A 25,210-nucleotide genomic window follows, 5' to 3' on the forward strand; every position below is an offset into this window, starting at 1 on the left:
TCTGTAGGAGTTTTGGAAGGAAATTATACTAGACATAGTGATTGGTCCTCATAATTCACTCATTGGAGAGGCTCTAGAGGCATTGGACGACCATCCTGTACGTCACAACCAGCCGAGAAACAAGACTAAGGCGGTGAGATCACCCTTCACAGCACCGAGCACGGAGACCATGCTACAGCGTGCGGGATTACCTATGAGAAAGCCAAGTAAAGGGAGGAGACAACTGAAGAAGACAGATGCCTAGCTAAAAATCATGTAAACGTACAATTGCCATACTGTTTCTATAGATTCCTTGTGTTAGAGTTGTGGATGTTTATATGGCATTTTCTGCCTTGCAGTAGTTTCGTGTGAGCCTAAGAAATTTTGTTTCACTGCAGGTATATGATTTTCTACTACTGAAACTATGAAGTTGCTGGTGACTTTATCCAAACTTTTAAGTAGATGGTGCTTCTGATAGGCAATAAGATGTTTCTTTTTATTGTAAATTGGATGGTTTTGGATATGTTTTCCGAGTTATCACGTGCAATGCATTTACGGATGTGTGTACTTCATTGAGAAGTGAATGTCTTTTGTTTTTCTAGATAGTCCTCAACAGGTTTCATGTGTTAAGAATTTACGATGGTAAAGTAATTAGTTGTCAAGTTGTGGATGTTTCTAGTTCATTAAGCAATGCATTGCCTTATTATGTTATTCAGTCTACTCTGCTTGATGTATATACCCCATTTGTTTATGACTACATTTAGGTGGTACTTCGTTCCATTAGGCGGCTTGATGTTAACTAAATGGAAGTTTATTTATTTTTTTTATCCTTGTTTTCTATTGCTAAAATTGTTAAGTTGCTGGTATTTTAAGCAATGCATGGCCTTCTGTCGTAATTAGTATACTCGGCAGGTTCCTTTGTGTTGGCACCGGTGATTTTATCCAAGTTTTTAAGTAGATGGTGCTTCTGATAGGCATTAGGATATTTCTTTTCATTGCGAATTGAATGGTTCTGGATATGTTTTCTGAGTTTCAAGTGTTACTTATTCGCGAATGCGTGTACTTCATTAAGAAGTGAATAACTTTTGTTTTCTTATATATTCTTCAGCAGGTTTCATGGCGGATGTAATCCATTTGTTTTTTTACAACAAATAAGTGGCACTTCGTGATCTTAAAACCATGACAGTCTCACAATCTAAAATAATTAATATTTAGATAAAAGATAACCACAGTTGTTCTTTTATTTCTTTTATTGAATATGTCATAACAGAACCAATGCAAGTTACAAAGCAAAAATCGTCAGAGGTTATTAATTTGTGTCAAAAGAACCACGAAATCTAGCTAAGTATGAGAAACCAACCACAACTAAAAATGTACAACCAATTGAAAGAATAACTATCTATGCTCAAAAGAGTTCAACAGAGACATGAATCCGCCACCATCCAATGCATTCCAAGTGGTAGAAGCCTCAAATCCTTTCTTTATAGAACCATCATAATCATTATCTGTCTGAAGGTCAATAACATCCTACAAAATACACAACAAAAAAACAAAAACAACATATATGAATCAACAACACCATCCCAAAAAAAATGAAATAGACCTCACGTCTATCACATACCAGATGCGATTTTCTCTTCCTTTTTTGCATCGATTTCTTAATTGACTTGTCCAACTCTGCTCCAAGTCTCTTACTCTTCAGCTGTCCTTTAGTTTCAACTCTTGAGGGTCCCCATATGTCATGTACAATAACACCGCTTGTGCTCTGTGTGGGCATGGTATTCCGAGTCGCAGTAACAGTAGTCAAACGCATGCTGGCACAATAATCAGTTAGCTTGGACTTTCCATCCCAAAGGGCAGATCGCAAGATGGCTGCTTCCTCATCACAAGTAATGAACTCCTAAGCAACGTTGTAGAACTCTAAACACAAACGCCTGAACAGGTTGTGGCTTTCATCGGTCCGAGCAACATCATGGTTACTCTTAATGTAGGTGTGCTTGCGCATGATGTTCTTACTCCATCGAGGAAGAATATAGTAGCTCGGTACTCTGTCAACTCTGTAGTATGAAAACACCGCAAGGGTGTGGCAACACAATATACCAGTGGATTCAAACTTGTTGCACTCGCACCGAACCTCTTGACTCAATGGGTCAAAATCTACTGTGAAAGTACGGTAAACAGTCTTCTCCCAAACTATCTTCTGCTTGTCCACTTTAACAGAAATTGAATAACCCTGTTGTTCAGTTGACCGAACCACGCAATCAGTTTTTTTGCTTACCTCTAGCTGAACATCCGTAAACATATTACTGGTGTATTCCCGCTGAAATTATCTCTCAATGCCTGTGCTCCCTATACATGGGATGACTCCTTTCGAGTCCGTAACATCATCTTCCAGCTCCTTCTGCTCCTTGTTTACAAGCACATTGTCGTATTTATGGACAAATTGGACTAACCCACTCTTGCAATGCAGAAACCCCCCGTAAAATGCGTGCATACTTTCACTCCACTGTGTACTCCTCATACCGGCCCAAAATTCACTCTTGAAGAATATTGGAACCCACTTCCGTCGATTGGCATAAAGGTGAACATAAAAAAACAGAGCATAAGAGTGTCGCTTAGACACAACATGATGACCGCTTTTAAAGAACTGAGAAAACAAATAAAAGAACATCCAATTTTCCAAGAGAAAAACCATCTGTTTGTGTATTGAAAGGAACATCTACTGACTAGGTAAAAAAGAAACATCGACTACACTCCTAAAAAAACAAAACAACCAATTCAAACCGGCAGAATTACGAACAGTGAATAAATAGGCAATATGCAACCAATATACGGGAGTTAAGTTAACGATAACGGACCTGTTAACCATCTTTTCTGACCTAGATAAAATTCTTCGATGAATTCAACCCAATCAACTTCAAAAGAGTCAGCAGAAGAAGAATTATACACAATGTGATTCATCTTAGAATTCAATTCTCCGTACCTAGCGTAACCTCCAAGCTTGAATTATGACTTCTTCAGTATGTGCTAGATGCACCATCGGTGGACAGTATCCGGTAGGACCTTTCTAATAGCACCGGCCATGGCCTTGCACTGGTCAGTGATGATCCCCCTTGGCGCAGTCCCGACGCATCTCACCTATTCCATGAACACCCACTCAAAACTAGGGATCTCCTCGCTTCCAAGTAAAGTACAACTAAGAAGAGTAGACTTCCCATGGTGGTTTACACCGACAAAGGATGCAAACGGTAGACCATGTCTGTGAAAACACTAACAACAAATGACAGACACAAAAACAAATTAAAGTTGGCATTGTCATCAGCACATCGGAGTGTTCTTGTGATGTAATTTCTGACATCCTTTTCTGAAAAACTCATGTTTGAAGACCCGCCAACCTCGCTTACCAATGCTAGATATGTCTTGTTGGGTCTTATGCCAGCCTCGTCGTTATCCGTAATGACGCACTTAGCATGCATTGTCAACTCCCTATACTCATGATAGTGGACCGCTTTCTTAGCCGAACAGGGGTGGGAATGCCTCAATTCTAATCTAGACACAATCCAACTTTTCTTCTTCCTGTCCAGCATGACATACATCCTTGCTCTGCATCTCATGGCTGTAATTCTGTTTGCCCGAGTTGCTGCCTTCACCCGAGACTCCCGATAACCTTCTCGCGTGCAGTGAATAGACTGATTAATGGGTATCTTTGATTTCTTCCGCATCTTGTCGAAGTTCGTTTTTTTATTTTAGTGACGAACCCAACTTTCTTTGCATAATTTGCATAAAATTCCCGTGCTAGAGGCAACGAATCAAAACACATTCCTATGACTGGGATTTTCTCTTCACTGATCTCACTATGATTCGGCAACTGTAATATCAATTCACAAAACTAAATACGAATTAAAACTAGCATTAACACAGTAACTATAACGCGATGACAAACAATAAGGAATAATTCAAACCTCGTGTCTCAAGTCCAACTCATCCTTTCTCATCACAATGACGTTGGTAATTTTGTCGACCTTCAATTAAAGACACCGAAAAAACTTTTATCAACTTAAGATCCTTACTATATAAAATCACTCCAATAAAAAACATAAAAAAAAAGTGCAAACACATATGGGAGTCAATCATACTTTATCGTAAAAAATATCTAATTAACATGAATAAGAAACATTCACATAACACATTGTCATTAAATTTCATACAATGCAGGACCAGCCTATCCAACATACCTTAGACCCCTCTTGAATAACAACTTCACCCACACTCAATTCTTCATTCCCTTCGTTTGAATTGATTAATGTGCTATTCGATCCATCTTCTAAGGTTGAGAACTCCATGGACGTTACTCTTTTCCAGAAGCTTTGAACTGCAACGGCAGCTTCTTTGTGCAGGAAACGCTATGCTTGATGGTCTTTGTGGGAGAACCACGCTCACGAACATCACGGCCAATGGCGGCACAAACCAGGGAGAAGCGACGAGGGAGCCATGGGTTGAATGATTCGATGGAGAGGGTGGAGGCAATTGATGAGAAGAAGAATGAGTTATTTCACTATTTTCGGGAAGAACTTGCACCATAATCAATCGCAGCACTGCTAATGGGGCTAAGGACCGAGGATAACCGATAAGGGAGCACCGTGAGTATGCCTTGGATGGAGGAGGTTGGTGCTTTTGCTGTTTGGATGAGAGCTCAGATGCACTGCAGTCGTGGAGAGGGAGAGAAAGTGAAGACTCGAAAGCGTTGTGGGCTTTTACCGTGATTCCTGTCGAGAGGTTCTCAACGTATCTCTTTAAACCTGATTTTGGCATTAAAAACCATTAATAACAAATATTTTAAATTATAAATGAATAAAATTAATTAAAATAATTATAAATAACTGAGTTGTTCAATTTTTGGCTTGTTAAAAGTTGATTCCATATACTTTTTCTTCTACAATATTTGGTTGAAATTCCGTTATATTTTGTGAGGATGAAAAAACCCTTGAGATGAAAGAGTAATAAATAAGGCTCAAATATGAGAGAGGTGTTTTTTTTTTTTTGGTCATTAAATATGAGAGAGAGTTATCCATACACTAAAATCCCAAATGTTTACCAAAAACATGGCCCAAATAAAAGAAAGAAAGTGAGTGTGTAGTGGGTTGTGACAAAGGAAAAAAGGAAGGCCAAAAAAAAAAGGAAAAAAGGAAAAATCATGTGTTCATCCTTATCACTCTAATTGAGAAAGTAAAGTAAAAAAAAAAAGCATTATAAACGAGGATCAACGATGAACATAAAAGATTAACGAGGTTGAATAGAAGTTGTAATTGAAAGAAAAATTATTCTCATAACAAGAAAAATTACTAACATATAGATAGAGAAAAGAAAATTAAAGGGAAACATTGAACAAGACAGCTTTAAAAAACCAGAAAATGAAAAATAGATCTTTTGTCTTCTTCCATGCATATATATGTAACAGTCAAAGCGCAAAAAAAAAATTAATATGCAATAGTCACTATCATAACATCATCGTTAATTAATAAAATGAGAAAAATAATACCAGTAGAGTATGGTAATTCGAAAAATAGTAGATACCAACACTTTGAGTTAAAAAAAATATTAGTTCAAATACAAATCAAATATAAGAAAAAATATTGATCATCTAACATTTTTTGTAAGGTTAATTAAAATATGAAAAAGGCGCAATAAATGCTCAATATAATGAAAATTAACCTAGTGGGAGGATTTCCACCACTAATTAAATTCATAGAACAAAAAAGTCCTATATATATGTTTGTGCGTGTGTGTGTGCTTAGCACAAACCATGAACAAGTATGGAAAGTCTACGTTATTATTTTCAAATCAACACTAGTTGATGATGAATACATACATGCTTGCAAATTAAAGTAGTTCATAAGAGAAGGCTTTTTAATTAATGACATTATTTTAATACCATTTATCTTTATTGAAATAAAAACAATCAAAGTATATATAGAAAGGAGGTTATTGACGACCTTCCTCATCCCTAACTTATTTTCCATATGAAACAACATGCATACATATTGGAAAGAAATTAAATTCCTTATTTTATATATATATATATATATATGAAAAGAAGATCAGAGTGTTCTATCCAATAATTGGAACCCTTTTAACAATTCCAGCTTTGTTGATCCAAACCCAAACCCTATCACATCGATAATCAGTGGTTACCATGCTTCCTTCAGGCACAATTATAGCATTCACCAACGGATTTTCCCTCTCAATTCTTGCCTCTGCCACTGTTCCTTCAACTCCAACCAATTCGGGCCATGAACTCTTTCCTGCACACAATATAAACATATAGTATGTATTAATCATGACTTATTATATACTATGCATATTAATTAATATAAACATATTATTTACCTTCGCAACCAGTACTCATGTTTGCCTCTTCTAAATCCCAAAGCAAGATTTGTGTGACTTTATAGTTTCTTTCTTTTTGGCTAATTGCAACTATTATTTTTCGACATGAATGAATTTCAATCTATAGCGGGGGTATTTATAGTTGGCGAGCTCAACAATATGTTTTTCTTTCTTATATTTTAATTTTAATAAAATGTATATTGACTTGACTTTTTTCTATGTGATCCTGGGACGAATAGTTTCAAGATAAACGTATTACAAATGGAGTTGTCATACCTGTAGTGTACATATCAAATAAGACATTCATATGAAATCAATTTGAATATAGACAAAATATCGATCTGATCCAAATTAAAATTATCAGTTCAAATTAAATTAAGTATCTACATTTTTTATATTCAGATACCGAGATACGATCCCACATCTACAAATTACAAATACAAATTACAAATCAAAATAAACGAATTAAGCGAATCTTGCCACACCGCTTAGTAGAGATAAGCTAGAGAGAACGATGACAAACTATATATTGATACTTATTATACCCCAAATAAATAAATAAATTGTTATTACTATTTTGTCCAGTAATAGGATAAGTACTGTTTTGGTCCCTAACGTTGAGGGCTAGAATCAAAACCGTCCCTGATCTAATTTTCGACTTAAAATCGTCCTTAACGTTTTTTTTCGTATTAAAATCGTCTTTTTTATTTTTTTTTTGGATAAAAATGCCCTCCCCTTTCCCCTCCCCCTCCACCCCCACCCCGTCTCCCCTTCCCCCCACCCCCACCACCATCCTGCGTCCCCTTCCCCCCACTCCCACCCCCACCCCCCCACCACCACCCCGCGTCCCCTTCCCCCCACCCCCACCCCACCACCACCACCCCGCGTCCCCTCCCCTTCCCCCCAACACAACCACCACCACCACCACCACTACCAACACAACAGCAAATAATAAACAGATCAATTAGCAAACTTCTTCCATCAACAGCAAACAACAATTCAAAAATCAAGAAAACCAACAACTCAAAACCAACAATGATTCAACAAATCAAAGATTCAACAAATCAAGAAGCAGAAGAAGCAGAAGACGAAGCAGAAATAGAGATCGAAGCAAGAAGCAGAGGCGGCGAGGCGGCGAGGAGCAGCGGAGCGGAAGCCGACGACGACGAGGAGGTCACGGCGACAAGGGCGAGGAGGAGCAGAGGAGGAGCAGAAACGGCTCGACGAGGAGGGCGAAGCGCGAGGGCACGGCGGCGGTTCACGGACGCGGCAGTAAGCGGCGCCTCCGCGAAGGGAAAGCTCGCGACGACCCGAGTTGATGAAGCGGAGAAGATGAGAGGAGGAGGAGGAGGCAGAGGCCGCGAGGCAGGCGAGGCTCGCTAGGCGGCGAGGCAGAGGCGGCGAGGTGGTGACCCTGACAGCCGCCGTCCCCTTCCCCCCTTCCCCTTTCCCCTTCCCCCTCCCCCCTCCGCCTCTCCCCTTCCCCCCACCTCCACCCCACGTCCTTTCCCCTTCCCCCAACCCCCAACCCCACGTCCTTTCCCCTTCCCCTCCAAGCTTCGCCGCCGGCGCCGTCCCCCTCCCCCCTTCCCCCTTCCCCCTCCCCTCCCCCTTCGTATACCCTTTGCCTCCCCCCTCCCCCCCCCACAAAACGCATTTTCTTTTTTTTTAATTTTATATTTTTTTATTAAAGTAAGGGTAATTTCGGAATAAATTAAAAAATTTTATTAGAAAGGACGTTTTTAAAATGAAATGCAACATTAAGGACGATTTTAAGTTGAAAATTAGATCAGGGACGGTTTCGATTCTGGCCCTCAACGTTAGGGACCAAAACAGTACTTATCCCGTCCAATAATTAATTAGATTATTGTTTCAATTGCCAGTGAAACAGAAGAGTTTATTAGCTATAATCTAAAACTAGAGGCACACACAAATTGAAAAGGTATATATTTTTATTTATTTATTTGTGGATATACGGATCCATAATTACAAATGTAAAATCTGTGATTCAATATCTTATTTAATTACAAATTGAATCAAATTGAATCTAATAATGCTGTGGATCGAATGCGGATAATTATTGCTGATGTCGATCGCATGTCGGATCCGGATTTGTATACCAATAAGTATGTTGTAGGGGTGCACAGACTCGGCCCGGCCCGAAGGTCCGACCCGGTTCCGAATACTTTAGGGGTTAATTTGGTGTGATTTCATCGGGTTTAAGACCGGGTAAGGGTCTCAAAAATAGACCCGGTCATTATTTCGGGTCGGGTCCGGGCCATAGCTCGGGTCACCCGAAGTCGGCCCGGTGGCCCGGTCATCATACACAATTAATATTTTGTGTTATTAGTGATGGATCATGACTATTCTTATGTGGAATTTAAGTATTGTAAACCTTAATATTTTGTGCTATTAATCATTATAAGACTATAAGTTAATGTTTTATATTTAGAATGCATAAGACTTTAGACTAATGCATAATATTGTGTTATTTGTATTGATTTAAATATTTGGTATTATTAGACAATATTAGTATTGATTGTGGTTTTGCTTTAGTATTGATTGTGCTTATGCTTTAATTTTAAAGAAGGGTTGGTTCTTATTATATTTTTCTAAGTGAATTTTACCATGTTAAATAATGGTTGGAGTCTTGGAAATTTGGATATTTTTACATGCTAGCTTACAAGAAGATATCAACATAATGTAATGTTAACGGCCCGATTTTCACCCGGTTTTCACCCGATATAATTGTGGCCCGAAAGTGTATTGGTTTCATCGGGTCTAGGGTCGGGTTCGGGTCTAATAAATAGACCCGGTATATATTTCGGATCGGCTCTAGGTCACATCAAACCCGGCTTCACCCGACCCATGTGCACCCCTAGTATGTTGTCAACGTTTTCAATATCACGCAATCGGTGTGCTTGTTTGATGCTTCATTGTATTCAAAGATTTTCGCGTCTGCATGCAGGTACGGCTTAGTACAAGTTTGGCAACTGAATATTCGAAAAAAGAAAGTGTAGGGTCAGTATTTTTATTAAAATTTGGTCTGTAATTTACTTAATTTATTAAAATTGGATTTTCTCCCGACTAATGGAAGTGAGGTGTCGATTCCTCATGAATCCATTTTTCCTTCAAAATGAATGCTCTATTTTCTCTTTTAAGTTTATTTTATAAAAATATCTTTATTATAATTATACTATAATTAGTATTTAAGTAATAATGCATAATTATACTAATTTAAAAAAATATCTTTATTTTTAGAAAGTATTATTCTCATGTAATAAAAGTACTATTCTCTCTTTTAAAATTATTTTTAAAAAAATATCTTTATTATAATTATATTACAATTAGCATTTAATGAATAATGCATGATTATACTAATTTAGAAAAATATCTTTATTTTTAGAAAGTACTATTCTCATGTAAAGAAAGCACTATTCTCTGTTCTAAAATTATTTTTAGAAAATATCTTTATTATAATTATATTACAATTAGCATTTAATGAATAATGCATGATTATACTAATTTAGAAAAATACCTTTATTATAATTATATAAAATAATCTACTTAATATACAAAAATTGAAAGGTGTTTGTTACGGTACGATGATAAATACATACGTATTGATATATTTAAAATATGGACAAATAACAATAAGTCATATGGATTTTATTTTCCACATCAGCACCCAATTTTTTATAAAGACAATATATATTATATCACTAATTTTACTAAAATATTCTTATAATTTAATAAAAATAAAAAATATATTTTTATTTAATTTTTTTAAAAGTGAATATCTTTTTATATATGTCAGGCAAAAATTACTCTTTTAGATTAATTAATCAAATAATTTAATTTTACCATTTCAAAATTTAAATAATCTAAAAGACAAAAACAAAAACACATTTAACAAAATTATTTATCTTTCTATAAACCCTAATCAATTTGTTCATACCAAAAAATGAAATAAATTTAAAAAAATATTAAAAAAATCACTTTGTTCTTGCTGGGTTTCTCCCCGACCTTCACATCCCTTCTCTTTGTTTGTATTTCCCTTTCGTCTCTTTAATCTCGTCTCTTCTCCCCGGTAAAGAAGACAAAGAAGCTTCCTCCACTGCGCCCTGGCAAGGTTACCGCAGCTTTTCCGCACGCCTCACCCAGCCAAGGAGAACGTCGTCACGTCAGAGAGTGTCGCCGTCTTCCTCGTTCCAGAGAGCGTCGCTGTCTTCCTCATTCTTCATCACCGTCGTCAACCTCTCCCTTCCGATAACTCCCTCCCTGCACTATCCATTCCTTCTATGCAAATAGTTTTAAGATGTTTACCTGTTGAGAGAAATCATAAGCTAGTGCTCTTTCTCTTCTGGTTGATGCCTCCATTCTGTTCTGCATTCGCATTTTCGATACATAGCTACTCACAGTGCTATCATCCCATTCTTCCTGAAAATCTCATAAACTATGCTAGTTAACAGAATTCAATTGATGGCGAATTATAGCTAAATTGATAAGCTTAGCACCTTCAATCACTCTTTTAACACTTTTTTATTTATGCAAGAATAAGATGAGCTTTGGTGAATTATTTTAAGCTTAATCTGAATTCAAGTCTTTGAATTTATGACAACATTTCAAGTGAACTAAAGTTAGTTGTTTTTCTTCTAACAAAATCATGAGCTGCTGCTTGCTAGTTTCATGAATTAACATTGTCTTCTGTTATACCTACTGCTTTGTTATATGACTCCTTTTCCGGCAATGAATATGCTGGTAAATGCTCAATTTTTCGCCTTTAACCGAGAACATTTTGGCCGAATTTGCAGTTTGCACTTCAACTGATGTTCCTATGGCTTTCTATTTAGACTTTCAGTTACTAAATTGAGATGAACTTCACCATTATTGCATCTGATTTCATCCTTTGGACTCCTTAACTAAATTTACAGCACAATAATCATAAGAAGAAGGGAAAAATACTAAGCATCATATAAATAATGAATTTATTGATGTAACTGATGTGAATATATGCAAATTGATGTAATTGAAGTTTGTTGAGCTAACCAGAAAGCTTCTATATGCTGATTGAATCCGAATTGCTGCTGCTTCTTCACTCAAGAATGTAGAACTACTTGAATTTGGCATTTCTTCTTGTTCTATTACATTCTCCACAGTTTCTTCACTGTTGGCATCTTCTCTATCACTCAAGTTCTCTTCTATTATTGGTTGTTGATGAGCGGATATTTTATACGCTTTTTGGGGTTAATTTCATGTAGTTTTGAGTATGTTTTAGTTAGTTTTTAGTCTATTTTCATTAGTTTTTAGGAAAAATTCATATTTCTGGACTTTACTATGAGTTGTGTGTTTTTCTGTAATTTCAGGTATTTTTCTGGCTGAAATTGAACCGTCAGTTGTCACCATACTTGTAATATATAATAGTCCATACTTTTCCAGCAATATATAATAGTCCATACTTTGCCACCATCCTTGAAATATGCATTTCTAGGAGAAGGTGATACTTTTCCAGTGATCATAAGCGCTGCTTTAAATTCACAGGAAGAGGAAGCACTTATTCAAGTGCTAAGGACACACAAGACAGCTCTTGGGTGGTCCATAGGTGACCTTAAGGGCATAAGCCCAGCTAGATGCATGCACAAAATCCTATTGGAGGATAATGCCAAGCCAGTGGTTCAACCACAGAGGCGGCTAAATCCAGCCATGAAGGAAGTGGTGCAGAAAGAGGTCACCAAATTACTAGAGGCTGGGATTATTTATCCTATTTCTGATAGCCCCTGGGTGAGCCCTGTCCAAGTCGTCCCAAAAAAGGGAGGCATGACAGTGATTCATAATGAAAAGAATGAACTGGTTCCTACAAGAACAGTTATAGGATGGCGCATGTGTATTGACTACAGAAGACTCAATACAGCCACCAGAAAGGATCATTTTCCTTTACCATTCATAGACCAGATGCTAGAAAGACTGGCAGGTCATGAGTATTACTGCTTTTTGGATGGCTACTCAAGCTATAACCAGATTACAGTAGATCCCCAGGATCAAGAGAAAACAGCATTCACATGTCCATCTGGAGTGTTTGCTTATAGAAGGATGCCATTTGGGCTGTGTAATGCGCCTGCAACCTTCCAGAGATGCATGCTCTCTATTTTCTCTGATATGGTGAAAAAATTTCTGGAAGTCTTCATGGATGACTTCTCAGTATATGGAGACTCATTCAGCTCCTGTCTTGATCACCTAAAACTTGTTCTGAAAAGATGCCAAGAGACCAACCTAGTTTTAAACTGGGAAAAATGTCACTTCATGGTGACTAAAGGGATTGTCCTTGGGCATAAAATCTCAAACAAGGGAATAGAGGTGGATCAAGCAAAAATAGAGGTAATTGAAAAATTACCACCACCTGCCAATGTTAAGGCAATCAGAAGCTTTCTGGGGCATGCAAGATTCTATAGGAGGTTTATAAAGGATTTTTCAAAAATCGCAAAACCTCTAAGCAATCTGCTAGCTGCTGACACGCCATTTGTGTTTGACACAGAGTGCCTGCAGGCATTTGAAACGCTGAAAGCTAAGCTGGTCACAGCACCAGTCATTTCTGCACTAGACTGGACGTTACCATTTGAGCTAATGTGTAATGCCAGTGATCATGCCATTGGTGCAGTATTGGGACAGAGGCATGACAAGCTTCTGCATGTCATTTATTATGCCAGTCGCGTTCTAAATGATGCCCAGAAAAATTACACAACCGCAGAAAAAGAATTACTTGCAGTGGTTTACGCCATTGACAAGTTCAGATCATACTTAGTAGGATCAAAAGTGATTGTGTATACTGACCATGCTGCTCTTAAATATCTACTCACAAAGCAGGATTCAAAACCCAGGCTCATCAGATGGGTATTGCTTCTGCAAGAGTTTGATATAGAAATAAGAGACAGAAAAGGGACAGAGAACCAAGTGGCTGATCATCTATCCCGGATAGAGCCAGTAGAAGGGACACCCCTCCCCTCTCTTGAGATCTCTGAGACGTTTCCAGATGAGCATTTGTTTGCCATTCAGGAAACACCATGGTTTGCCGATATTGCAAACTATAAAGCTGCAAGGTTCATACCCAAGGAGTACAACCAGGTACAAAAGAAAAAAATAATTACTGATGCAAAGTACTACTTGTGGGATGAACCTTATCTCTTTAAGAGATGTGCAGACAGAATTATCCGTAGTTGTGTGCCTAGGGAAGAAGCACAGAGGATCCTGTGGCATTGCCACGGATCTCAATATGGAGGCCATTTCGGAGGTGAGCGAACAGCCACCAAGGTCCTCCAATGTGGTTTCTATTGGCCCACACTCTATAAAGATTCCCGAGAGTTTGTACGTAACTGTGACAGTTGCCAAAGAGCTGGTAATCTGCCTCATGGTTACGCCATGCCTCAACAAGGAATCTTGAAAATTGAGTTGTTTGACGTATGGGGAATTGATTTCATGGGACCTTTCCCACCATCATACTCAAACACTTATATTCTGGTAGCAGTTGACTATGTATCAAAATGGGTTGAGGCCATTGCCACACCCACCAATGATACTAAAACAGTACTGAAGTTCCTCCAGAAACATATCTTTAGCAGGTTTGGTGTCCCTAGAGTACTCATCAGTGATGGGGGCACTCACTTTTGCAATAAACAGCTTTACTCTGCCATGGTTCGGTATGGGATTCGCCACAAGGTGGCTACTCCATATCATCCACAAACCAATGGGCAAGCTGAAGTCTCTAACCGAGAATTAAAGAGAATCCTAGAACGGACAGTAAATACCCGTAGAAAGGATTGGGCACAGAGCTTGGATGATGCTCTGTGGGCTTACAGAACAGCATTCAAGACCCCTATAGGGACCTCTCCATACCAACTGGTGTATGGTAAGGCATGTCACCTGCCCGTGGAACTGGAACATAAGGCCTACTGGGCAACCAGATTCCTAAACTTTGATGCCAAATTAGCAGGAGAAAAAAGATTGCTCCAGCTAAATGAGCTAGAGGAGTTCAGATTCACAACTTTCGAAAATGCCAAGCTTTATAAAGAGAAATCAAAAAAGTGGCATGACAGAAAGCTGTCATCTAGAATCTTTGAACTAGGACAGAAGGTTCTGCTGTTCAACTCTAGACTCAGGCTATTCCCCGGGAAATTGAAATCCCGGTGGAGGGGACCATACGTGATTACAAGCGTATCACCATATGGTTATGTAGAGCTTCAAGATATTGACTCTGACAAGAAGTTCATTGTTAATGGACAGAGAATCAAGCACTATCTTGAAGGCAATGTTGAGCAAGAGTGCTCAAGGTTGAAGCTAGATTAAAAGCTCAGCAAGGTCCAGCTAAGGACATTAAAGAAGCGCTTGTTGGGAGGCAACCCAACTTTTATTTATTTTCATGGTTTTTCATGTTTTATTAGGTTCATGATCATGGGGAGTCACAAAATAAATATTAAAAATTGAAAATGGAATCAAAAACAGCAGAAGAAAAATCACACCCTGGAGGAAGCACCTGTCTGGCGTTCAACGCCAGAACAGAGTATGGTTCTGGCGCTGAACACCCAAAATGGGCAACATCCTGGCGCTGAACACCCAGAACAAGCATGGTTCTGGCGTTCAACGCCAGAAATGGCTAGTAAATGGGCGTTGAACGCCCAAAATGGGCACCAACCTGGCGCTGAACGCCCAGAGTTTTGTGCCAGGGCATTTTGCATGCCTAAATTGGTGCAGAGATGTAAATGCCTTGACACCTCAAGATCTGTGGACCTCACAGGATTATTTCAAGATCTGTGAACCCCACAAGATCCCCACCTTCCCTCCTCATAATCCTAGTTTTTTTCCACATATTCTTCTTCATCTATTCCTTCTTCTTTTGCTCGAGGGCGAGCAACATTCTAAGTTTGGTATGGTAAAACAATTATGTGAAGGATCTATAGCTCAGTGGTAGAACATGTGGCTGCAAATCAAGAGATCCCTGAGATACCTCAGGGGATGCACTTTCCTCCACATAATTATTGGAAGCAACTGAGGATAGAAATACCAAAAATCACTAGGAATCAAGCCACAAAGGCAAGGAAGAGACATAAAAGAGCTCAAGAAGGAAATGCCATCATCACTAAGGTGAACTCGTTCCTTGTTCTTACTTGCTCTGTTTTTCGTTTTCTCTATGTTAAGTGCTTATCTATGTTTGTGTCTTCATTACATGATCATTAGTAGTAATTAGTGTCTATTTTGATTTTATCCCCAATTAAGTTATAGTCTAATTTTCTCATCATCAGCAAACATGAATAAAATAGTAGATCTTTTGAATAAGAGGCAATAAAATTTCGAGTTTTTAATAAGAAAAATTCTAATTAGTAACATGTGGTGGCAATGCTTTCTGTCTTCTGAATGAATGCTTGAACAGTGCATATGTCTTTTGAATTTGTTGTTTAAGACTGTTAAATATGTTGGCTCTTGAAAGAATGATGAACATGAGACATGTTATTGATAATCTGAAAAATCATAAAAATGATTCTTGAAGCAAGAAAAAGCAGCAAAGAACAAAGCTTGCAGAAAAAAAAATATAGAAAGAAAAAGAAAAAGCAAGCAGAAAAAGCCATAAGCTCTTAAAACCAAGAGGCAAGAGCAAAAAGCCAATAACCCTTAAAACCAAAAGGCAAGGGCAAATAAAAAGGATCCCAAGGCTTTGAGCATCAGTGGATAGGAGGGCCTAAAGGAATAAAATCCTGGTCTAAGCGGCTAAACCAAGCTGTCCCTAACCATGTGCTTGTGGCGTGTAGGTGTCAAGTGAGAACTTGAGACTGAGCGGTTAAAGTCAAGGTCCAAAGCAAGAAGAAGAGTGTGCTTAAGAACCCTGGACACCTCTAATTGGGGGCTTTAGCAAAGCTGAGCCACAATCTGAAAAGGTTCACCCAATTATGTGTTTGTGGCATTTATGTATCCGGTGGTAATACTGGAAAACAAAGTGCTTAGGGCCACGGCCAAGACTCATAAAATAGCTGTGTTCAAGAATCATCACACTAAAATAGGAGAATCAATAACACTATCTGAATTCTAAGTTCCTATAGATGCCAATCACTCTGAGCTTCAATGGATAAAGTGAGATGCCAAAACTGTTCGGAAGCAAAAAGCTACTAGTCCCGCTCATCTAATTAGAATCTGAGCTTCACTCAAAAATTCTGAGATATTATTGCTTCTCAACTTATTAGTCTTCTATTTTATTTGTCTAGTTGCTTGAGGACAAGCAACAGTTTAAGTTTGGTGTTGTGATGAGCGGATATTTTATACGCTTTTGGGGTTAATTTCATGTAGTTTTGAGTATGTTTTAGTTAGTTTTTAGTCTATTTTCATTAGTTTTTAGGAAAAATTCATATTTCTAGACTTTACTATGAGTTGTGTATTTTTCTATAATTTCAGGTATTTTTCTGGCTGAAATTGAAGGAGCTGAGCAAAAATCTGATTCAGGCTGAAAAAGGACTGCTGATACTGTTGGATTCTGACCTCCCTGCACTCAAAGTGGATTTTCTGGAGCTACAGAACTCGAAATGGTATGCTTCCAATTGCGTTGGAAAGTAGACATCCAGGGCTTTCCAGCAATATATAATAGTCCATACTTTGCATAAGGATAGATGATGTAAACTGGCGTTCAACTCCAGTTCTCTGCCCAATTCTGGCGTCCAGCGCCAGAAAAGGATCAAAAGCTGGAGTTGAACGCCCAAACTGGCACATAAACTGGCGTTCAACTCCACAAATGGCCTCTGCACGTGACTTTCTTAAATCTTAGCCCCAGCACACACCAAGTGGGCCCCAGAAGTGGATCTCTGCATCATCCATCATAGTCTACTCACTTTTTGTAAACCTAGGCTACTAGTTTAGTATTTAAACAACTTTTAGAGACTTATTTTGTATCTCATGACATTTTAGATCTAAACTTTGTATTCTCTGACGGCATGAGTCTCTAAACCCCATTGTTGGGGGTGAGGAGCTCTCCTGTGTCTCGATGAATTAATGCAAGTATTTCTGTTTTCCATTCAAACACGCTTGTTCCTATCTAAGATGTTCATTCGCGCTTAACTGTGATGGAGGTGATGATCTGTGACACTCATCACCTTCCTCAAATCATGAATGTGTGCCTGACAACCACCTCCGTTCTATATACGATTGAATGAGTATCTCTTAGATTCCTTAATCAGAATCTCCGTGGTATAAGCTAGAACTGATGGCGGCATTCATGAGAATCCGGAAAGTCTAAACCTTGTCTGTGGTATTCCAAGTAGGATTCAAGGATTGAATGACTGTGACGAGCTTCAAACTCCTGAAGGCTGGGCATTAGTGACAGACGCAAAAGGATAGTAAATCCTATTCCAACCGGATCGAGAACCAACCGGTGATTAGCCGTGCTGTGACAGAGCGCGTGGGCGTAGTTTTCACTGGAAGGATGGAAGGTAGCCATTGACAACGGTGATCCACCAACACACAGCTTGCCATAGGAGGACGTGCGTGCGTGAACAAGAAGACAGAGGAAAGCAGAGATTCAGAAGACAAAGCATCTCCAAAACTCCAACATATTCTCCATTACTGCATAACAAGTAACCTTTAATCCATGCTCTATTGTTTATTTGCAATTCAACTGATAAACATAATTGACTTCCTGACTAAGATTTACAAGATAACTATAGATTGCTTCAAACCAACAATCTCCATGGGATTCGACCCTTACTCACGTGAGGTATTACTTGGACGACCCAGTGCACTTACTGGTCAGTGGTACGAGTTGTGAAAAGTGTGATTCATAATTCGTGCACCAGTTGTGTAACTGTAACTTCAGAACTCTTAAGTGAAGCTGAATCCTCCTCTGCCACAACTAAATTGAATTCATTTCCACACAAGTATGATCTAACAGAACCCCATCTTTGATTTTCTGTCGAATTTTTCCTACCCTGAGAAAAAGTAACAAAATTTGTGATATGATCAAGAATTCTTGCAGCATATATATATATAGCATTTTTTAGAGACTCACTTTGCTTTCATATGATGCAGTGGAACGGTTTCTAGAGAAGACACGTCTTACCAATTCTCCAGTAAAACCCATATCTTAACTAGCTTTATGACTTTGAGAAGAATCAAAAGAAATAAAAATTCTAAATAAGATTTATATTAATATGGACAATGCAAAGATATAGCATATAGAGGATGATGCTACTAACTTTAGCATTTCTACATTATTAGATAGTAAAGTGATAAAGGCCAAGCTACATTCTCACTTGTCCTCACAGTATTAGATAATAATGTAATCTTAGCCTTAATATTTTCTTAATATGTGGCTATGTGCACCAAAACTTTAAAGACACTTATTATTGTTACTAACGGTATCTTATAATATAGTGAAATCACATGTTAGCTAGAATTGAATATGATCGTGATGTATATGCAGGGATTTGCAGAGCTGGAATGCTGACTCTAAATCAAAGAAAAAAAATAATAGAAGCTAGAAAGTTAAAAAGAAAAAAAAAAAGGTATATGGATTTAAGTGCAATGTTTTTTATTGCTTTTTTTTTTTTGCATATATACTTTTTGCACATGGCTTGTAGAGGATAGGCTTCTAAAAAAGTTTTGCTTAATGCTGGGGTTATGTACTGTCTTTGGTCATATTTGTTATAACCTTCTTGGTTAGAAAATGTCTTATTCTTTTGAGGAATGCTCCTAATCAGCTATGCACAATTTATTTGTGTGTGTTATTACTTATTACTTGCTCTCTTTAAAAGGTTAATATCTTTTCAATATTGTTAATTTCTTATCCATCTCTTACCCCTGTCAACTCTTATTCATCTCTATTTCGCATCCTGCTTGCTCTTAACTTTTTATTTGCCATTATATTTTGTGGGATTTCTTGGCTTTTGAAGATCACTTTATATCCCATGGGTATGGTATTTACATTAAAAATAAAGTGTCTGTTTTTCTCATGATCATATCACAGTTGACATGCAAAGAACTACAGTCAGTGCAAGTTTGATGTTTAATTTATTTTATTCTATTTTTGTTAATATCTTGATCCTATGTTTCTGTTAATCTAGTTGGAACAGACACTAGGTTACTCAAGTAATATGACCAAGGCTGCCAGTTACATTGTTCTTCCTTTGTCAGGGCTCTAAAAGGGTAATTTGTTGGCAGTAGTTGCCTTGTTGACACTAGGTTACTCAAATTTACAATATTATTTTTGCATATGTAAAACTTGGTGGGATCCATAGATAGATGGATATATCTTAAATAAAGTAAGTAAGACTGCTTATATTGTTAGCGTGCCTAACAATGAGATGTTAAACTAGTAGTTTGTAAGAATTTCTCTATAACGTCTATGATTTATCAGCTAATGCTCAGAGAATAGTAGTTAATGAGTAGCAAAATATAGTCAACGAACTACTTGAATGATGGATTTTTCTATAACAGGAGATAAGATTAACTTTTTATTAAAAAAGTGTAAACAATTTTTGATATCACTTCATTGTCTGATCATGTTGTCAATTCTGTCTAGTGGGACAAAATTTTGCTTTTTGCATATGTTTGTCATTGGCATATTCAATGAAACTTAAAAGTGAAGGTTTTGGTCCTTATTTGTATCAGAAAAGACAAACCGCACTGGAGTATTGTCTAGGAGCAATTTAGTGAAGGCCTACAATGAATGGCTGCTTCCTTTCCGCACCTTGGTGAGTGGGATTATGACAGAGAACAAGAATGATTATGATCAGCTTGCAGTTGACACTCTTTTTCACCAAAGTTGTCATCTTTTGTGAAACATTCCCTTAAAAATTACTTTATGCCACCAACTGAGCTTGGCAAAAACTCGCAAGATTTGTTTCCACATGAAATCTTTAATCTCAAGATAAGATTTTGCCAACACAATCAGGCCTCCAATTATGTGAAAAACAAATCTTCCACCTCTGCAAAAGGAACCTAGAGGCCAGAGCCAGCACAACTAACAATAATAGAGCTATGACAAGTACACACTTAAAAGTGGAGCATTTATTTGTACCAAATTCATTCTATAGGTGATAAGAGTTAGTGTACTGATGTGAAGTTATCCAAGAGGTAGAGTGCTATGTACAAGATACAAAAGAAGTTGGTTGCTTGATAAATATTTCACGACAATAAAGAGTTGTGTTGTCCAACTAATTTGTGTTCTTGCTCTTTTCATTTATTAGATGGTATTCTTGATGATTGGTGAATTGCACGGCACTTCATGTTTCATTGTTGGTCAATTATCCTCTAATATCTCAAATAGGAAAACATCCTTATATTTCACGGATGACACATGAACTTGGATAATTTAAGTGTTATCATTGAATAAAACCGAGATATTTGACCTACAAAGAATGATACATTTTATATGGTTGAAATGTTTCGAAGTTTCAAAAGCAAAGAGGTCGAATAACCCATGTGAAATTTAGTAATAAAGGAACTTGCTACTTAAGCATCACCTATATAGAAGTCTAATTTTAGAACTAACAAAGAAAAATAATTAAAAAAAAACGTAATTCATGACTGCCACTTCTTCCTTCAGCAGAGTTGGCCTGCACAGTGTTCCACAATTGTGGACTCTTGAACTTAATTTTTGTGGACTTTCTCTGATAACAGTAGTGCTCAGCTTTGAGAGATGAGATCTTCTGGGGCCAAGCTTGCGATTTGCTATGTTCCAAGATCGCCCTATAAATATCCTAGATATAGAATTAATAGATCGAGAAACACCTGATCAAGCATTAGACACAGTTTTTTTCACTAAATTTCACAAGAACCTATTAAGTTGAACCAGAGAATTGATAAGAAACACTCACTTACCAGAAAATCAAATTGAAGAAAGAACATAAGGAATGACACAGATGTTTAGCTACCTAATTCAAAAGTAAAATCCAACTGTCAGGCAATTAAAATGAGCATAGACCAGGTGACCCAAAGAGGAGAACGACACTACACAATACTCTTTCCCTCAAACATAAACTGCAAATATCTTCAAAAGTCTTTCTCATACTGTTTCAAAAACTCATATCACATCTTCCAACCATACGGCATGACATCAATACTAAGAATTCTAATAAAACAGTGAATTAACAAAGTGTTGTAGGCCATTTGCAAAAGAACACAGTTACTGAAACAAAATATGCACATTAAATGCATGGAGTGCTACCTACAATATAATGTGACAAGAGATATCTTCCAAAAAATAATGCCACTGAACCAAAGCCATTTTAATAAAATCAATTGAACCTCTTCATAATAACTAAAGAAGCAACTGCTTTAGAGTAAGATAAGATACCTTTCGAGAGCTAACCATAACTGCAGCGAGAGACAGCAAGCATGGAAGTCATTAGTGCTGATGCAGTGGCCGTATGGTAAGGCAGCATTGATTCCACACAGAAGCTTAATTCCGCAGGACACCTTCTCAAAAAACCACAAATTCAATTCATCACAAATTGAATAAAGAACAAAATTAGAATTCAGCACTAATAATAATAAGCAAGAATTCAGTAATAATAATAATAAGCACTTCTCAAATGCGATTTTGCACAAAAAAGCTTCCGGCACAGAACAATTGCATCTTTAAATTGATTATAAACAAAATAGAAATTCAGCTAACCCAAGCTAATAAGCTCAACTCTACCTGTAATTCACCAAATCTTAGCATATTGCAACATCCTGAAAGGAGGAAAGCAGCAGAGTATGACAAAAGTAAAGGAACATAACTTCAAGTGACAAAGCTAACTCTATTTAAATAATTTTACCAACCTGTCTCCGGAAAACATGGAAGAAGTTAGCAGGAGTTGTGACATTCACAATCTGTAAATTGCACTCCTGAATTAGTTTCCGAAGTGTTAGACCCATGTCAGGAATAACATAAGGATTGTCATCAGCGATTTGCCATTAAAAACATATCAAATTGAGAATTAACAGAGCAAATGAAACAAGAAATAGAAGGCAAAGCCACAAAAGTAATCAATAGCATAGCATTGTTTAGGTTAATTGCTTTTTGGCACTAAAAGGGTTTTAAAACAAAAAGTTCCAACAGCCAAATGTGGTAGTTCAAAGAAATTAGAATATAGATTAACGAGAAAACCTGAAGGAAGCATTCCAATCTGGCACTTGAATGCTCAAGGCCTTGGCCATCATAAACCATGAGGAAGTAACACGACAAGCCTAGTCTGACAGAGCCACTTAGCCTCACCAGAAGACAAGAAATGTCAAATATCACATGAGCCCCATTAGTAAAATCACCAAAATGCACCTCCCAAATCACCAGTGAATTTGGATTTTTCAGTAAATAATCCATCATTAGTTAAATACAAATATCAAGTGGGAATATAGGGAAAAAGAGAGAACAAAATGAACAACAATCATATGAAGTCATAACATGGATGTACTTAAAATATTCGAGTCATCTGGGTTATTGTGAAAACTACTTTACATATAACATACAAGTCAGTCAAAACAAAACAACAACAACAACAACAACAATAACAAAGCCTTGTCCCAATAAGTGGGGTCGGCTACATGAATCAAACAACGCCATTGTGCTCTGTGGTGCGCAGAAATTGTGATTACACTTTGATTATGTAAAATTCATCGATCTTTCTTTCCCTGGTAATGGCGCCAAACACATGATGCCAATACCATGGTTCACAACTTCGCACAACTAACCAGCAAGTGCACTGGGTCGTCCAAGTAATACCTTACGTGAGTAAGGGTCGAATCCCACGGAGATTGTTGGTATGAAGCAAGCTATGGTCACCTTGTAAATCTCAGTCAGGCGGATATCAAATGGTTATGGAGTTTTCGAAAATAATATAATAAAATAGGGATAGAAATACTTATGTAAATCATTGGTGAGAATTTCAGATAAGCGAATAGAGATGTTTTCGTTCCTCTGAACCTCTGCTTTCCTGCTATCTTCATCCAATCAGTCTTACTCCTTTCCATGGCTGGCTTTATGTGATACATCACCATTGTCAATGGCTACTTTCGGTCTTCTCTCGGGAAAATGATCCAAATGCCCTGTCACGGCACGGCTAATCGTCTGGAGGCATCACCCTTGTCAATGGTTTCATCTTATCCTCTCAGTGAAAATGGTCAACGCACCCTGTCACGGCACGGCTATTCATCTGTCGGTTCTCGATCATGCTGGAATAGGATTTACTATCCTTTTGCGTCTGTCACTACGCCCAGCAATCGCGAGTTTGGAGCTCGTCACAGTCATTCATTCATTGAATCCTACTCGGAATACCACAGACAAGGTTTAGACCTTTCGGATTCTCTTGAATGCCGCCATCATTCTAGCTTACACCACGAAGATTCTGATTAAGAGATCTAAGAGATACTCATTCAATCTAATGTAGAACGGAAGTGGTTGTCAGGCACGCGTTCATAGGGAATGATGATGATTGTCACGTTCATCACCTTCAGGTTGAAGTGCGAATGAATATCTTAGAAGCGAAATAAGATGAATTGAATAGAAAACAGTAGTACTTTGCATTAATCTTTGAGGAACAGCAGAGCTCTACACCTTAATCTATGGAGTGTAGAAACTCTACCGTTAAAATTACATAAGTGAAAGGTCCAGGCATGGCCGAGATGGCCAGCCCCCAAAACGTGATCAATAGATCAAAATATAATCCAAAGATGCCTAATACAATAGTAAAAGGTCCTATTTATAATAAACTAGCTACTAGGGTTTACAAAAGTAAGTAATTGATGCATAAATCCACTTCTGGGGCCCACTTGGTGTGTGCTTGGGCTGAGCTTTAACTTTCCACGTGCAGAGGCCATTTGTGGAGTTGAACGCCAGGTTGTGATCCATTTATGGCGTTCAACTCTGGTTTTTGATCCCTTTCTGGCGCTGAACTCCAGAATTGGGCAGAGAGCTGGCGTTGAACGCCAGTTTACGTCGTCTAAACTTGGGCAAAGTATGGACTATTATACATTGCTGGAAAGCCCTGGATGTCTACTTTCCAACGCAATTGGAAGCGCGCCATTTCGAGTTCTGTAGCTCCAGAAAATCCACTTTGAGTGCAGGGAGGTCAGAATCCAACAGCATCAGCAGTCCTTCTTCACCTCTAAATCTGATTTTTGCTCAAGTCCCTCAATTTCAGCCAGAAAATACCTGAAATCACAGAAAAACACACAAACTCATAGTAAAGTCCAGAAATGTGAATTTAACATAAAAACTAATGAAAACATCCCTAAAAGTAACTAGATCCTACTAAAAACATACTAAAAATAATGTCAAAAAGCGTATAAATTATCCGCTCATCACTCTGTCATGTGTCATGTCTACAGAGAAACCATTTACATGTAGATCTCGTTTGACCACCTCATGGATGGTCTTCTTAGGTCTTCCTCTGCCTTTCGCCCCTTGTCCATCTTCCATCTCATCCACCCTCCTGACTGGATGTTCTATCGGTCTTCTTCTCACATATCCAAACCACCTAAGACGCGATTCAACCATCTTTTCCACAATGGGTGCTACTCCAACTCTCTCCCTTATATCTTCATTCCTTATTTTATCCAATCGCGTATGACCACTCATCCCTTATGACGACGTTCTCCTTGGCTGGGTGAGGCATGCGGAAAAGCTGCGGTAACCTTGCCAGGGCGCAGTGGAGGAAGCTTCTTTGTCTTCTTTACCGGGGAGAAGAGACGAGATTAAAGAGACGAAAGGGAAATACAAACAAAGAGAAGGGATGTGAAGGTCGGGGAGAAACCCAGCAAGAACAAAGTGATTTTTTTAATATTTTTTTAAATTTGTTTCATTTTTTGGTATGAACAAATTGATTAGGGTTTATGG

At 37.9% G+C, this 25,210-nt stretch overlaps 1 protein-coding gene and 1 pseudogene across 3 annotated transcripts; both read right to left on the reverse strand.

Annotated features, from left to right (window-relative positions):
• Window positions 1-1,197: 1,197 nt before the first annotated feature.
• On the reverse strand, window positions 1,198-6,561 carry LOC112777368 (glu S.griseus protease inhibitor-like). Of its 3 annotated transcripts, none has more exons than XR_011877849.1 (5): window positions 6,367-6,523; window positions 4,215-6,281; window positions 3,942-4,001; window positions 1,601-3,847; window positions 1,198-1,506 (listed from the first exon to the last, which is right to left on the reverse strand). XR_011877849.1 is itself a non-coding variant. In XM_072228029.1 (5 exons), exons 4-5 carry the CDS (start codon window positions 1,790-1,792, stop codon window positions 1,375-1,377), a joined length of 324 nt encoding a protein of 107 aa, XP_072084130.1. In that variant the 5' UTR covers window positions 1,793-3,847; window positions 3,942-4,001; window positions 4,215-6,281; window positions 6,367-6,561; the 3' UTR covers window positions 1,198-1,374. The 3 variants fall into 3 exon arrangements, 2 of the variants coding, with proteins under 2 accessions (XP_072084130.1, XP_025677502.1); XM_072228029.1 differs by having other exon boundaries at window positions 6,367-6,561; XM_025821717.3 differs by lacking the exons at window positions 1,198-1,506; window positions 1,601-3,847; window positions 3,942-4,001 and having other exon boundaries at window positions 5,866-6,281; window positions 6,367-6,488.
• A 4,057-nt stretch (window positions 6,562-10,618) lies between these two features.
• Window positions 10,619-18,472, reverse strand: LOC112779514 (protein IQ-DOMAIN 33-like; annotated as a pseudogene).
• Window positions 18,473-25,210: the final 6,738 nt, after the last annotated feature.

The sequence above is a fragment of the Arachis hypogaea genome, chromosome 19 (genome assembly GCF_003086295.3).
Source record: "Arachis hypogaea cultivar Tifrunner chromosome 19, arahy.Tifrunner.gnm2.J5K5, whole genome shotgun sequence".
NCBI classification, from domain to species: domain Eukaryota; kingdom Viridiplantae; phylum Streptophyta; class Magnoliopsida; order Fabales; family Fabaceae; genus Arachis; species Arachis hypogaea.

Bases quoted from the DNA above. Each gene is read 5' to 3' on its own strand.
- LOC112777368 (XM_072228029.1), bottom strand. From the start codon at position 1,792: ATGCGTTTGACTACTGTTACTGCGACTCGGAATACCATGCCCACACAG. The intron at 1,507-1,600 runs GTATGTGATAGA...TGTATTTTGTAG, and splicing joins GGAAGAGAAAATCGCATCTG to GATGTTATTGACCTTCAGAC.